The 14,261-nt window shown below is 46.9% G+C and overlaps 6 protein-coding genes across 6 annotated transcripts; all 6 read left to right on the top strand.

Annotated features, from left to right (window-relative positions):
* Positions 1-423: 423 nt before the first annotated feature.
* On the top strand, positions 424-3,949 carry VTP21DRAFT_9965 (uncharacterized protein; the record flags this gene model as incomplete). Its single annotated transcript, XM_069400969.1, has 7 exons — positions 424-733; positions 797-876; positions 932-1,042; positions 1,116-1,274; positions 1,336-1,423; positions 1,503-1,630; positions 1,718-3,949. 7 exons carry the CDS (start codon positions 424-426, stop codon positions 3,947-3,949), a joined length of 3,108 nt encoding a protein of 1,035 aa, XP_069253691.1.
* A 424-nt stretch (positions 3,950-4,373) lies between these two features.
* Positions 4,374-6,239, top strand: VTP21DRAFT_9964 (uncharacterized protein; the record flags this gene model as incomplete). The annotated part of the gene is made up of 3 exons (XM_069400968.1): positions 4,374-5,021; positions 5,078-5,288; positions 5,350-6,239. The coding sequence occupies 3 exons, from the start codon at positions 4,374-4,376 to the stop codon at positions 6,237-6,239; spliced, it is 1,749 nt and encodes a 582-aa protein (XP_069253690.1).
* An 816-nt stretch (positions 6,240-7,055) lies between these two features.
* VTP21DRAFT_9963 (uncharacterized protein) lies at positions 7,056-8,249 on the top strand (the record flags this gene model as incomplete). The annotated part of the gene is made up of 2 exons (XM_069400967.1): positions 7,056-7,091; positions 7,557-8,249. The coding sequence occupies 2 exons, from the start codon at positions 7,056-7,058 to the stop codon at positions 8,247-8,249; spliced, it is 729 nt and encodes a 242-aa protein (XP_069253689.1).
* Positions 8,250-8,397: 148 nt separating this feature from the next.
* VTP21DRAFT_9962 (uncharacterized protein) lies at positions 8,398-11,538 on the top strand (the record flags this gene model as incomplete). The annotated part of the gene is made up of 2 exons (XM_069400966.1): positions 8,398-8,848; positions 8,906-11,538. 2 exons carry the CDS (start codon positions 8,398-8,400, stop codon positions 11,536-11,538), a joined length of 3,084 nt encoding a protein of 1,027 aa, XP_069253688.1.
* Positions 11,539-12,007: 469 nt separating this feature from the next.
* Positions 12,008-12,624, top strand: VTP21DRAFT_9961 (uncharacterized protein; the record flags this gene model as incomplete). The annotated part of the gene is made up of 4 exons (XM_069400965.1): positions 12,008-12,118; positions 12,179-12,313; positions 12,425-12,556; positions 12,622-12,624. 4 exons carry the CDS (start codon positions 12,008-12,010, stop codon positions 12,622-12,624), a joined length of 381 nt encoding a protein of 126 aa, XP_069253687.1.
* Positions 12,625-13,023: 399 nt separating this feature from the next.
* Positions 13,024-14,252, top strand: VTP21DRAFT_9960 (uncharacterized protein; the record flags this gene model as incomplete). Its single annotated transcript, XM_069400964.1, has 3 exons — positions 13,024-13,145; positions 13,238-13,463; positions 13,533-14,252. The coding sequence occupies 3 exons, from the start codon at positions 13,024-13,026 to the stop codon at positions 14,250-14,252; spliced, it is 1,068 nt and encodes a 355-aa protein (XP_069253686.1).
* Between the last annotated feature and the right edge of the window lie 9 nt (positions 14,253-14,261).

Here is a 14,261-nt window from a genome sequence, read left to right as displayed (position 1 = left end):
TTTCCGATTACGATGGATGCTCAAATCTCTTTTATAAGAGGGGAAGTAGGTTTCCTCACAGGGGATTTAGAGCCAAGACTCGATCTTCCTTAAATATATTCCGAAAGCCTGTCATTAAGGCATCACTCTTGTTTGGAATGTTTAAATATTGTTGCCAGCATACACGGATGCCTGCCACATCACATAGGAGCCGATCAGGCTGCTTCCTCGCAAAGCTATAAGGAGAGAGAAAGGGCCAGAAAGCGAAACATAAAAAAATGCCCTTTAAATAAAAAAGCACCGTTGTATTGAAATGTCAGCAGTCAATCCGCTGACCAGGCATTTAAGGTCCCCTATTCGAGACCCGAAAATCAAAATTTTGTTGGGAGCATCGTTAACAAGACTTTTTCAAACCCAGAATTGGACATATTCGTTCCCTCTACAATGTCAGAGACACCCACCACCCCCTCTGCGGCATCAACAGCTGCTGGAAGTGGAGGGTGGGAACATGATATGTCTGGCGACACGCTGCTCATGCGCCGCGCCTCCGAAACCTTCACTCCCATTCGCGCGAATAATTTCCATCTCGAAAAATCTTACTCTACACCATCGCCATTTGGATCATCTGCTGGCTCATCACAGCGCTCTCCAACCACAGCCATCAACTGTTGCTGTAGACGCCCATCATGTAGAATGCGAGAGCACTGGCTCCAGATTCTGCGCTCTCTGGAAGATGAGCTAAGACTTGCGGGAGGTAATACAAATCTATTCTTTAGACTAGCTGTGGGAGAAATACTTCATTGACTGTTCCCTCTAGAAATTGGACAGAGTTTGCTGGATCGTCATGAGATAACACTTAAGGAGATCGGAGATAAAGATGATCTCATCCGAAAGCAAGTGAGTCTGATACTGCTCTGCTGTTGCGGATATTTTCCTCATATCAATCTTCCAGGTCAGCGAAATAGAGGCGCTGAAACAGATTGCAGAAGAACTGACCCATTCGAGTAGCGAATTATCGGAGCAACGTGATGATGCTCTTCGAGCTAAAAGTCGAACCGATCAGGTACGGTGCCTCTTCCCCTCTTAATTACATAATAGAGTTTAATATCCATGCCTATGGTGGATCTTATTTGCAGGATTTAAAGAGAATCTCCCTTGAGCTTCAGCAGACAGAGATTCGTGTTAAAAAATTAACAAGTGAACTTGATGCGAGGCAGATGGAAATTGACAAGCTTCGAGTATACAAAATACGATCAAACCAGGCTGCTGAGCGAGAGGCATCTCTAAAAGCAAAGGTTAGCACGGAGTATTTTCACCCGTTTTGTAAATTGAAATCTCATCATATAAATCGACTAGCTTGAAGATGTTAAGCAAGAGCTTACATCAGCGAGAAAGAATGAATCCGCTTTAGAGTCGAAGCTCAAAAAACTGCGAATACGCTATGGTACGTATACTTTCACTCTTAGGTGTTCTTTTTTTATTTTAATAATTAAAGGGATGACATTGACTTTCAAACAACGCAGACTCTTTGTCCAGCGCTCACAAAAAAATTAAACAAGAGCGTCTGAATGATATATCTGCCAAGGAGCAGCTCGATTCGTTAGAGTGGTTAAAAGAATCCAACGACAGACTGCGAAATGAGATCTCAAGGGTTAGTATCATCCCGTAGTTTATGCTAATTTCGCTTGTCCAAAGTTGGGATGTAAATCGAAACACAAAACTCATTTTACTATTATAGCTAACTACTCCAGATATGTCACCGGTCGACCCCAGTACAAACAGAACCAGCTCGTACTTGATATCGCTGATCAAAGAACTTACCACGACCAATAATAAACTACAGTCCGAATTGGTTGAATGTAACGAACTCCTTGCCTCTACGCGAACCGAGTTGGCCGAGTGGCGTAGCCGAGCAGAGGAAATGCAGGGCAATCTCAACCTGGCCGAAGAGGATATACAATCCGATATCGACGATGCTAGCAGCTTCTTTTTCCCCATGAACGACCAGGATGTTAGCTTTAATAGCAGCGCCTCAATAACAAATAAACCAAATCCGAGCGCAGGCTTTGCTACTCCCGAGCGACTCTCTTTTGTATCCGAGAGCTGGATGATGCATGCTAGCCCGTTATCTTCCTCGTTTCGCTCTCCAGCGGCGTCTCCGACTGACGCCACGTTGCAAAGGCATTTGCTTCGAAGAACCGCATCCTCCTCCCGGGTACAAGGCACGACATGGGATGCAGATGTACACCATGAGCGGCCCAGCACCCCTACTAATGGTCGCCATATAGTGCATACACATCACCACCACCATTATTATCATCACTATCATTATACCGCATACCGACCGCAGCATGAGGCAGAAGATAAGCGTCAACAGCAACACAACTCGGAGTTGTATCAACAGGATACCACCGTCGTTGCCGAGATCGATAATATAGATGACAAATCCAAACTAACGGATATGATATTGCTGGAGCAGCACAAGTTGGAGAGCATTGGCGACGAACATGCAACCCCCACGGTGAAGAGCGTGGCTGCGATTGAGAGGCCGCGTTCACGGCGAATGTCTCTTCAATCGGGCAGATTGGATCACACACAAGAGGGAAACCAAGCAGCAGCAACTACTCGTCCACCCCTTCCAGGTACTCCGTCATCGATGAAACGGTCCATTGAGAGTCAAAGCCCTGCAACTATTACCGGATCCGAGTCAAGGTTCTCAGGATTTACCCCCGGTATGCCTAAATCGAAAAGCGTGCCTCTCATCAATATATATCGTGGTGGGGAGCCAATCCTATACTCTGCTTTATCACCTGCAACCACCGCCACTACCAAGCTCCTAGTGGATGCAGCTACCTCGCCCCTTGCCTCACCTCCCGGAGAACGCGAGGAGGATATCTTGACGTCGGATGCTGCGGTGGCGGAGGCTGCTGCCACTCAGTTAGGCTGGACTGGCTTGGCATGCGAGGGAGACGAATCGCCCTTCAAACAGCTATCCTTACTAGGAGAGCACTTGCTAGAGAGACTTCGTAGCACCAATCTTCTTTCGCTCAACCGTCGACTAAACCGTTCATTTGATATCCATCGGCTCACGCAATTAAGCAACACTCTGATTGACAACGTGTTGCAGGACGTGGATTCACTTGCTCTACGCTTCCATGTCGCTCTGGATTCCTTATCGCAAGGGGCTAGCGATTCGCAAGCACCGTTCTCGAAATCGGACGAGTGCCAAGATCCTGTGCTGTCTGGGATGGTTCGCCTGGTGCGAAACCTCCTTTATGAGATCGGCCAGCTGCGTATGACCATGAACGACGTGCAGCTAAGCTATGTCACGAAGGTGGACGAGAATCGCATCAAGTCCGAAGCCACCATTCGTACATCCTATGAGCTACAGCGGCAGGCTGCGGCTGTAGCTGCCCAAGCCCAGGCGGCACAAACTACGAAGCAGAGACATCTTAGTTTAGCGGTACCAGCGGTCCTGAGTAATATGATTGAAAAGTCAAGAAAAGTGTCCGCTCCGCCTGTGGTCGTGGTTGGATCGACTCCTGAGCAGCAGCCCGCCGGAACTGGCCTAGGGATTTCCACACAAGATTCAGGAGAGCGCCCTGGTGGTGAGGCGGAACGAGAAGGTATCCACCCACAAGAGTCGGGTGACGGCGGTGGAGTAGAAGCGAGCGAAGGCACGGATAGAGGACTCTATCCCTCGCTACGTCTGCCTACTGGCCCTCTATGGGCTCCGACGCGTCGTCTCTTTTCGACCAAATTGGGTCAGAGCGTGTCTAGTCAGACAGAGGAATCGACTGGCAACGGGGATGAAAATGGTACTGGTGAAACTGCAAAGTCATTTTCATCCAAGACGCGGATGTGGTCCTCGAGTTTCATTGGGATGAACTTTATAGTGGAATCCCTCTTTGGGACAGGTGGAAAACCAGAAGATGAGGAACATCGTAGAAATTATCTTGATCCTAGCTAGCATGGAAACTTAATCTCTTTTGTAATATTTGCGACCTTATGGAACGGTATTCTCTTTTGGACTTTTTATCGGCCTTTATTTATTTCCACTCTTTGAGAATATAATTTGCTTTGCTTTTGTTAGCTTTTCCCCGCCTTTCACTTTAGAGTGTAGCATTTTTAATAGTGCCGTTTGGTTGTCTCGTTTTGTAACTGTATTTGTAACGATCCCGTTAAAGTTGAAATCTGCCTGCCCTCAAAACATTTTTTAGTAAACGCCTTTCCCTCTCAGTCAACATCCAATATTTTGATTTAGTTATATGTTTTTTAACTACCTTTGGCTTTCGCTGGTCGTATATGCATGATCCAGCGGCCAAATTAAACTAAAGCCCAACCCTTAGCCGTTCAGATCGCTGTAGCTCTCTAACAGCCAACTGATTTCGCCAATGGAATATTCACGCAATAAACTTAGAAGCTATACACTTGAATACCACCGTCGCCACCTAGAGCTTAATTACCTTCGAACACGGCTCCGCGACTACGCTACTCAGCTTGCTCGAGAACGAGGGCTCTCTCCGCAGCACCTCACCTGTTTGCACACATACACCGCCGATCTCGTTACCCTTTTCCGATTTTACAAGCGCGCCAACTACGATGCCGAGCGTGCGCTCTCCAATCTGCATGAAAATCTGATCTGGCGCGTGGACAATGGGCTGGACTTGCTTCAGTACGAGGAGCTTGATCCAAGATTGAATGGGTTGTTTTATTTCAGAAACCAAGATAGACTAGGCAGGCCATTGGGCATTGTCGATCTAAAATTATATCAACGGGTTATGAGGGAGGTGCCTGTGGAGGCATTTAAAAAATACTTTATGTTTACAGCCGATTTGCAGCGGCGAATTACCTGGGCATGGACGAACGAAAGGCTCAGGAGATCGAAATATAACCGTGGAATGGAGGTTGAAAATGGTTGGGAAGAGGATATCGACGGCGAGGAGAGCCAAAGTGAAGAGGAGGAGTTGGATGATGACGAGCTAATAGCAATACATTGTAGCGCTATAGTGGATTTGAAAGGCTGCGGTGTGTTTGCTCCTGTATGTACTGATTGTATGGCCCCATTTCCTACTTCGAATTCTCACTCTTCAAATAGGACATGGAGCTCGGTAGCTTTATATTTGACCTCTTTCATACGCATTTTCCAAGTTGCGTGGGTGCCGTTTATGTACTTAACTTTGGATGGATGTACTCGGGAGTTTGGCAGATGGTGAAATTGATGCTTCCAGAAGAGGCAAAGAGCCGTATCATGTTCCCTAGCGCCAAGGAACTAGACGAATTTATTGATGAATCTTGTCTCCTAACAGGTAATTCATGGCAAACTAGTTCGATTTTGATGTGGTGCTCACCTTCTTTGGTTTGGGACAGCATTTGGTGGGAAAGACGCCTATGTGTTCGATCCAGAGACGAATGAGATTTTACAAACCTTTGGAAAACTCCTGCCGGCTCTTGCACCTTCACCGGAGATCTCGCCCATACCATCCCCTGCGCGAAGCCGCTCCTCCTCGTTTTCCTCTCTGTCTAGGGAGGAATTTTTCGATGCACTGCAATCTCCGCTCTCTTCACCCTTCTACACTCCTCTACAGACACCGCTCGCCTCGCCTAAGCTATCGCCCTCTAATATGCTAGTTATCCAAAAACTGTCCAGCCCAATCTCACATCTCTCAGTGCTGGTTCCACTCTATCCTCATGCATTTGCGCGAATCAATCCATTTCAGATACGTAGCTTAGGCCGAGGCTCAGCGGCATATCTGGCGGATCAATTATCTTTGGAGCTCGATAAACTGCAACTCGCCCAACTAGAAGAGCAGCAGTCCGAGCTACAAGCAAAACTTCGGGGGGATGACCATCATGTACTAAATACACCTTTTGCCGACGATGAAAACTACGACCTCCTTTCCGAGCTTGATGACGACGACAACAACTATAGGATCGAGGATTCCCGGCCCTCTACGGCACTACAGCTTGCCCCGGAGATGCGCCACGTTTCCCATTATTTCCCCCTACGCTCACACACCGTCCTCTATTCGCTGGTCCAGGTTCAACGTAAGGTGGTTGGCGTGGCACGGCGTGGTTTCCACTTGTCCCTGCGTTGGTATGGGCTCTTTTACTGGGCTTTAATGGCGGCGCTGCTTCGTGAGCGGTTTAGCGCGCATATGAGCCAATGGCTAACCACCATCCTGACGCGTATGGGCCTTCTGGATGCGGCTCTCTTTTGGATGGCTCAGTCGAGAAGGACCCTATTAGACCGCTCTTAAACGGCAACTAATATACTGTATTTATAAATTATTTTGTAATTAACTAGACTAAGCCGGGACCTTTTTGTTTGTGTACATGTTTTTTATTCTTCTTTTTCCTCTTAACCGATTCTCCCTGGACTTTATTTTAAGCGCATTTTTTATATTTGTTCTCATATTTAATTCAATTTATCCAAGGTGGCGAAGAAGAACCTCGGAACGATAAATTGGTTAACTAGATACACCACTCAAAAATCTTGTGCTCGCAACGCAATACACCCGCATACTAGGTCAAGTTGACACTGTAAGTGGCCATAGCAATTTCAAAGAGATTAGTTGAATGGCCTTTCCGCGGGGAGAGGAAATGATGCGTAAACAGTTAGACAACGCAATGATGACATGGGAAGGCAGCGATCCTGTCGAGCTGAGTGAATCCTAGTTCAGATAGAGAATATGAATGGCAGGATATAGACGATAATGAAGTGGCTTAAGGCGTTTGGCTATTGATGTATCGACCCAAATCATCTGGAATAATCATTTGGTCAAAGCAACAATCCAGCGGCTGCCTCGCAGTTGTCACCTCGAACGTCTTATCGATTGGGCTAACTGCTTGGAAGCGCAAGGAGAGAAGCAGTGATTGGTGGATTGTGGAAATTGATTCCATTGAATAAACGCGAGCATCATTTTGTGCTCTCTGCTACAGTTACTATTTTGGATCCTTAGTTTATTTTTATCAATAACATCTAGTTTCATACCTTTCCATTTGGATGCCATATTATGTTGGCTAATGGAGCCTTTTCAATTTTTTATCCGCCATTGATTCTTTCCAGAGTGGATATGCGGATTCGAGAGGAGGCTGCTCACTCCGGCTGGGTATGCCTGTCTCCGCAGTGATGAAATTCCGTGCAATTCCCCTTTTTTATAATCCAGCACTGACTTTGTTATTCTGATTGCAAAAACATTTCGGTTTATCATGATTAATAGCCATAACCAGAGCAGCGGCTCGTCTAAATACCACCTCTAACGCAAAATTGGTCGAGGGGGTCGGTTGCAAACGAGATATATCAATATAGCCAACAAGTGTCATATAGCGTATGGTGGAGCTATTGGTTGCCCTCCTTACTAATAATTTAATTATCATATTCGGGCTATTCCACTTTCATGCTACCGCATAGCGGTTTCATCCATTGGATTTCTATATTATCCCCGTTGGACATCCATCGCTTTCTAAGTCTATTCTGCATACGCTTAATGAAATAGAATCCTCTTTTGTGGGGAATTAGTGCTCATCCGATTGAGGACGGATCGACAGCAGAGCCGATCCACCCGTTTCATTAGACGAGCCGAGTTGATCGACCGGCCGCGGAGAGGCTGGCTCAAGGGGCCTGCTGTGGCTCGGAACGCGGAGCTGGCATCCTGCCCAAACTGAATGAAATCACCCCCGAGATAAGCCCATTTCTGCTGTGTGCTTTGCTCGATTGTGCTCCATTACGTAATGAGTCGTCCGCAGCTGGCTGTTGCCGGGAGACACAGCCGGTGGAACAGGGCATGTGGTGCAGAGACCTGAGTCTGGTGAGCCGGCCGCTGCAATGGGAACCTGCGATCCAAACGAACAGAGATGGGGCGCGGGGCCAATTGGGCGCCGGCGGCTCATCCCCTTGGATGATCGAATTTCCCGAGTTAGAGTTCTGTCACGATGCTTCGATCTCGGCCAACCGGCGTGTTTCACCCCTTACAGGTCGAGAGAGGAGTCCCTTAAAATTATTCGGCTCCTTCATAACCTATCCCTCGACCTTCCCCATTCCACAGTGTTCTAAATGCCAATGTAGCTTAGAGCTTCCCTGCATTCGGCTCCATTGCTCTGCTTCCTCGTATTGTATGCTAATCCCGCCTTCTGTCCACCGCATCACCCTCTTGACCTCTCTCCCCCGCAGCATTCCCTTGATCACCCACTTTGAGCTAGTTTCCTCTGCTTCTATCCAATTCTCTATTCTGATTTCCGTCCTGATTGTAATCCATCTCCACTGCTAATTATCTGTTTTTGGGATTCTTTGCAGCCCTCCTTCTTGTCCTCTGCAGGATTTTGCACCCAGCCTGTTATTCCATTCGTATCAATCACTTGTACGAATTCCCAGTTTGAGCAACTCCATTAAGTTCTCTAGGAGAGTACTCGTATCTCATGTCCACTTTCGCATTGAACCGATTCCAATACAAGCGGCTCAAGGTTACTGTCGCTTGTGACACTTGTCGCAAAAAGAAGGTCAAATGTGACGGAACCCATCCCAAATGCGGGCGCTGCTTGACGCTGAATCTACAGTGTAGCTATATCGATGTGCCCAAGAAGCGGGGGCCGCCAAAAGCTTATCCCATATTCCACGGCAAGTCCCCCTGTCAAAATAAACCAACGGCGGCCTCGTCGTCTTCGAATTTCGCACCCACGGCAACATCTGCTGAGCATGGTGATGCAAAAACTACACCGCACCAACAGCAACTTCAAGCTGAATCTTCTCGGCTCTCGCCGGCATCAGCGAGAGCAGAAGGCTTGGCTCATTTGGTGACAGATGCTGGCGATTTATATCCTTCGAACGCTCAACAACACAATCGGCCGTTCAATCCTCTGAATATCTATGGTAAATAGGACTTTAGTCTTGATTTGTGTTTAGGAGCTCATAGCCTCTAAAATTTAGAGCATATAGCCAACCCGTCAGACTCTTCGTCCTCCTCGCCTATCTCTCCACTTGCTAAAGCCCCTGTTGTCCACGCTCAACAGCCGGCTTTTCTACATCATACTCGCACCCACCTACCAATTTTCGACGACTCCATACCGCTTGAAAAGTTGCCATCCACTATGCCGGGTCGCAACTCGAGCCTTTCTTCGACAGATGAACTCTTCGATAAACTTGTCCAAGGTGTTAGCCACCTCAAATTGTTTGAACCGCAGTATCAGCACAGTCCACCCTCCCACCAAACGGAGAGAGGGGGAGCATCCTTTTCGTGTTGCAACGACTGTGGCATGGAGCTCACATGTGCAGAATGTCGGAGAGTGAGCCACATGACCTTCCGATCCGCGTCTCCCCTCACCCATTCTGGGCATTCCCATGGCGATGGATCGCAGAACCAGTTTGATATCGCATTCAATGCATCTACCCCAATTGAGCGCCTGATCCCCCAAGATTTATCGCACAATTTGTTGTACTGTTATTTTCACCATTTCCAGTGTATGATCCCCATGCTTCCTGAACCGCTCTACCTTACGAAATGGAAGGGCGATCCATATCACAATCCGTTACTGCTCTGTGCAGTCTATGCGGTAGGAGCGCTCTACACTCAGGATGTTCGAGTGACGCATTTTCCTGTGGGGACCCAAACGCCAGGAGAAGCTTTCTACCATCGAGCGAAGCAAAGTTTAACTGAAGCCATTTTCAACGAAACAAAGCCCAGTTTGAGCATGATTCAAGCGGCGCTATTGCTCTGCTTTCGAGACTATCTTATCGGGAGACCTATCAAGGCCCACGCATTATGTAGTATGGCCAACTCAATGGCAGTGACGCTTAATTTATACCGAGAACCGGAGGATAGTGCGTTAGCTGAGCTGGAAGGGATTTTTGCTGAGGGAGAACAGGAACGTCAGAGCGAGTCACTGGTGGTAGCTCGAGAGATACGCCGTCGAGTTACGTGGACACTTTTTGTCCTTGATCGGTGGCTCTCCGCTTCTACGAGTCGGCCAGTTATAGTTGATCTATGGTATATTGACACTGACTTGCCGGAGCTAGAGGATGAAGAGTTGTGCGAACTAGAGAAGTCAAGATGTTTGCCCGAGGCTCCTTTGCATTCACCTGCGGTTACCTCTTCCGAATCCAGCTTTGGAAGCGGCTCCGTGAAAATATTTAGGTACCAAACTCGCCTATCAAAAATCCTCGGCGATATCCTTCGACACCTGTATCATCTACCCCAATACCAAATTTCAAAGCATGTGTTCGAGGAGCTGGAGGCCAATCTAGCGAAGTGGTATGGTGATGTGTCCCACGAATTGCGGCTTACCCCTGAGTTCATTTCCATCTCCTCGTCGAGAAAGGCCCTCTTGCTTATCTCCTATTTCACGGTGCAGATCTTGCTTTATCGTCCTCTGCTGAAGCTCCACGACTCGACGGTCTATTACACCAGCCATTTCTCTAGCCAATCTATGCCAGATCTAAGAGCTCTCTATAATGCCGATAAAAGGCCCACCCTCGAGCGCACCTCCTTCTCCCATAACTATTCAGAAAACAGTGAGACCGACGAAGCATACGCCATCTGTAACAGTGCCGCCAGCCTCATCACACACCTTGCCGAGTTGGTGGCCGGAAATGGCGCGAACCCGTCGCTGTACAATGCGCTCTTTTCACTTACCACCGCGGCCAGTATTCACCTCATGACGGCGGCAACCTCCCCGCGTTGCCCACAAGGGACCACGACCAGATCCCCATCAAGACTTTTAGCGAAATCGTTACGGTTAGTGGAGGCTCACCAGCGCAGTCGGCTAAGCACCCAAGAACTGAAACGAATTATAGAAGAATTGTTGAGTCGTTACCATATCCAGCTTGATGCTGTTTTGGACGTGGAGGACGAGGATCCGGAGCGACGGGAAGAATTGGACCCCATGGAATTAGAGCCTTACCATAGGGGATTTTCTAGTCCCACCGCGATTAACCACGGGGCCGCCCACCCATCATCGGAATCGCTCGACGACCAGAAACCGGTATGGCCCACGGCAGCTGAGGGGTTCTTTTCGTTAAAAAAATTGGAGCATGAAGGTTCCTTCTTACAGGGTAGACCCTCGTCTCAATCCGACGACATGGCCCTGGTTTCGCATAAGAGCGAACTAGACGAAGCCTGGTGCCAGCCAACAGAATCTGCCACTACCGCTACTACTTCCGCCACCACTGCTTCTTCCATCACCCTCTTCAATGGGCCAGTCGATGTGATAGAAGACGATTTCTTCGATATCAATCCCCCCGCTTTCCCCCCTCATCTCCAAATACCACCCGAACAAAATCGATCTCCAACGCACCATACTGACAAAGGATTTGTCGCGTTCAACGGGCCGGCTCCAGTGTACTACCGCTCGCAGCCCCACACCCGCTCCCTCACTGCGTCCATCCCTACCACGCATACCCGCAACCCATCTCAACTCTTTCTCCAAAGTGATAAGATGTACGGGTTCGAAAAACTTCTTGCGGAGCCCAACACCCCCGAGAGAATGAGGTTTCCTCCGCATATTATACCGGGAGATATGGAAGAAGGGTGTCAGGGTGCAATGCATCGACCTGAAGGCCTGTGACCCACTCTTGACTTGTGTTAGGGCTCTCCTATATACATGCTGTGATTTGTTGATCAGTGTCACGGTTGACCCCGTCTATTTCTCTAACTTATTTTTTCATCCTTATTTCATAACCTCTAGTTTCCATACGGTTCTGTCAATACAATAGCTCTATTTTTATATACATTACATACATTACTATGTACCACTAATGTTCTATTTAATAAAATTTTGTATTGTAATTTTCCATGGCCTCTACTGTCCTTGTTCCTTTCGCGAATTCATTCCCAAGTTCCTAGAATTCAAGCTGATTTTAGGGCTTGTTTAAGAACTTCTTATCCTCAAAATCCGTAATAAATTTATCGCTCCCAACCCTGGCCCCATTAAACAAGCCGCGTTCCCTCCTATATCGTCCTTTTTTTCTGTTCAAACTTTTCTCCTTTTTTTTTCAATTTTCTTGGGTCTTTTTTTTTTTACTTTACTTAACACAATGTCTTGGCAAGCCTATATTGACCAAAGTTTGATCGGCTCTAACAAGATTGCCAAAGCGGCTATCTATACTCACCAGAAAGGCGAATGCGCAACATCCAGCGGATTTAAGGTGGGAATTTCAATAATAAATAATGGTTGTCTCCATCTTAATATGTATTTCTCAAATTAGTTAAATCCAGATGAGGTGGATGCCCTTATTAATGCCTTCAATGATCCCTCCCCATTTTACGCCTCGGGAATTCACCTTGGCGGGCAAAAGTACATTCCGCTTCGATGCAGTGACGAGAGCATTTATTTGAAACAGGTAATCTCGCGATTTTGATATTAATCCCGGTTTTTTTATGAAAAATATTCCCAGTTATATTTTGGGATCGTGATGAGATGATATTAATTACCCTTTTACATACTCTAATAGGGATCATCAGGAGCTTGCTGCGTTAAAACAAAACAGCTAGTCATAGTGGGCGTCTACGCCGATGGTGTACAACCAGGTGAAGCCAATGTGGTAGTTGAGAAACTGGGTGATTATTTGAGAGGTGTGAACTATGTAAGTTCTTTTTATAATCTTACGAGATGGGTACTCTGTCAGCTCATGATCCCCTTTCTCAATAGTAATACAAATACGCGTGAGCTGCTAAAAAAAATAAAAATAAAAAAATAGTCGAGAATCCTTTTTACGCCTTTTTTTGGTTTCTTCATCTGATTGATATTTTTTTTTCTTCTTATACTATTAAATTATTTTTCATACATAAATATTCTGATAATTGAAAAATAAAGATCAACCAAGAAATTTTCTGCGCCTCTTCCTTCAAAGGTTTTTTTCTAAAAAGATTTTTGGTGATGGAATAGATCGAGTAACTCCACATCTCATCTTCATCTTCTTATTTAAGACAAGGTTGGTAAAAGTGCAATAGGCCACTCCAAAAAAAAATACGTTGGAAAACTAAACAAATCCCACGCCATCTGCTCCTCTTAAATGGATAGCCATCCTATACTGTATAAACACTACGAAAGATGAACATACTTAACCCATCGACTTGGAAAGACATTTTCTCTATTGCAGCATGTTGTTTTCCCAGCCCAACCCTTAACATCAATCGGCGGACCTTCCGAATATTAAAACTACTAGGAGAAGGGTAACTCTTTGCTCTTTCATGTGTCTCTTCTCACATGGTTAATTCGTTCATCCTATACCTAAATCTTTATTTTCTACGCTGATTGGCTCCAGGGGCTTTTCCTACGTCTATCTCGTGCAGGACGCTTCAACCGGTCGGCAGTATGCACTGAAAAAAATTCGCTGCCCATTTGGGACTGATAGTCTAAAAGCCGCGATGAAAGAGGTTGACATGTATAGAATGTTCAACCACCCGAATATTATTCGAGTGTTGGACACATGTGTGGTACAAGATAAAGACGGCAGCAAAGTCGTCTACATCTTTATGCCCTATTTTAAGGTATGCCATCCCACCATGGTTTAATAGGTTTTTTTTCCTTGTTATATTGATGCCCACTTTGTTTTATAGAGAGGAAATATTCAGGATGCCATCAATAACCATCTCGTCAATAAAACTCACTACTCCGAACGCGAAATACTGCGGATTTTCCGTGGAGTTTGCTATGCAGTACGCGCGTTGCACACTTACCAGCTCCCCGATGTCCCCTTTACCTCCGAGCCGGAAGCAAACGAGGGCGCTCCCCTCAACACCTCCTTGAATGGGAATGGAGAAAACGAAGATCGGGAAAGCGGGGTGGTTCCGTACGCGCATCGAGACGTTAAGCCGGGCAACATCCTTATTGCTGACGATGGAACCCCCATTTTAATGGATTTCGGCTCCGTCTCTCGCGCTCGCATCGAAGTGCGCACTCGACAGGAGGCCTTGACCCAGCAAGACCTTGCCGCTGAGCACTGCACGATGCCTTATCGTGCTCCGGAGCTATTTGACGTGAAAACCGGAAGTAAGCTCGACGAGAAAGTGGATATTTGGTCTCTTGGATGCACGCTGTATGCAATGGCATACGGCCAAAGTCCCTTCGAAGCCAATATGAATGAGCAAGGCGGGAGTATGGCTCTAGCCGTCTTGAACGGTCAGTTCCGATTCCCGACGAGCGAAGAAGAGGACCGATACTCTCGCGATTTCCGAGCACTCGTGCAGTCCATTCTCGTGACGGAGGCGAATAATCGTCCGGACATCCACCAGGTCATTGAGCGGGTGGATCAGTTGATGGAAACACTAGATCAGTAGTGAAAAAGG

Source organism: Calcarisporiella thermophila (genome assembly GCF_041956535.1).
Source record: "Calcarisporiella thermophila strain CBS 279.70 unplaced genomic scaffold VTP21scaffold_6, whole genome shotgun sequence".
Taxonomy (NCBI): Eukaryota; Fungi; Calcarisporiellomycota; class Calcarisporiellomycetes; order Calcarisporiellales; family Calcarisporiellaceae; genus Calcarisporiella; species Calcarisporiella thermophila.
The sequence above is the reverse complement of the archived record's forward strand: the minus strand, read 5'-3'. Positions and strand labels throughout refer to the sequence as shown.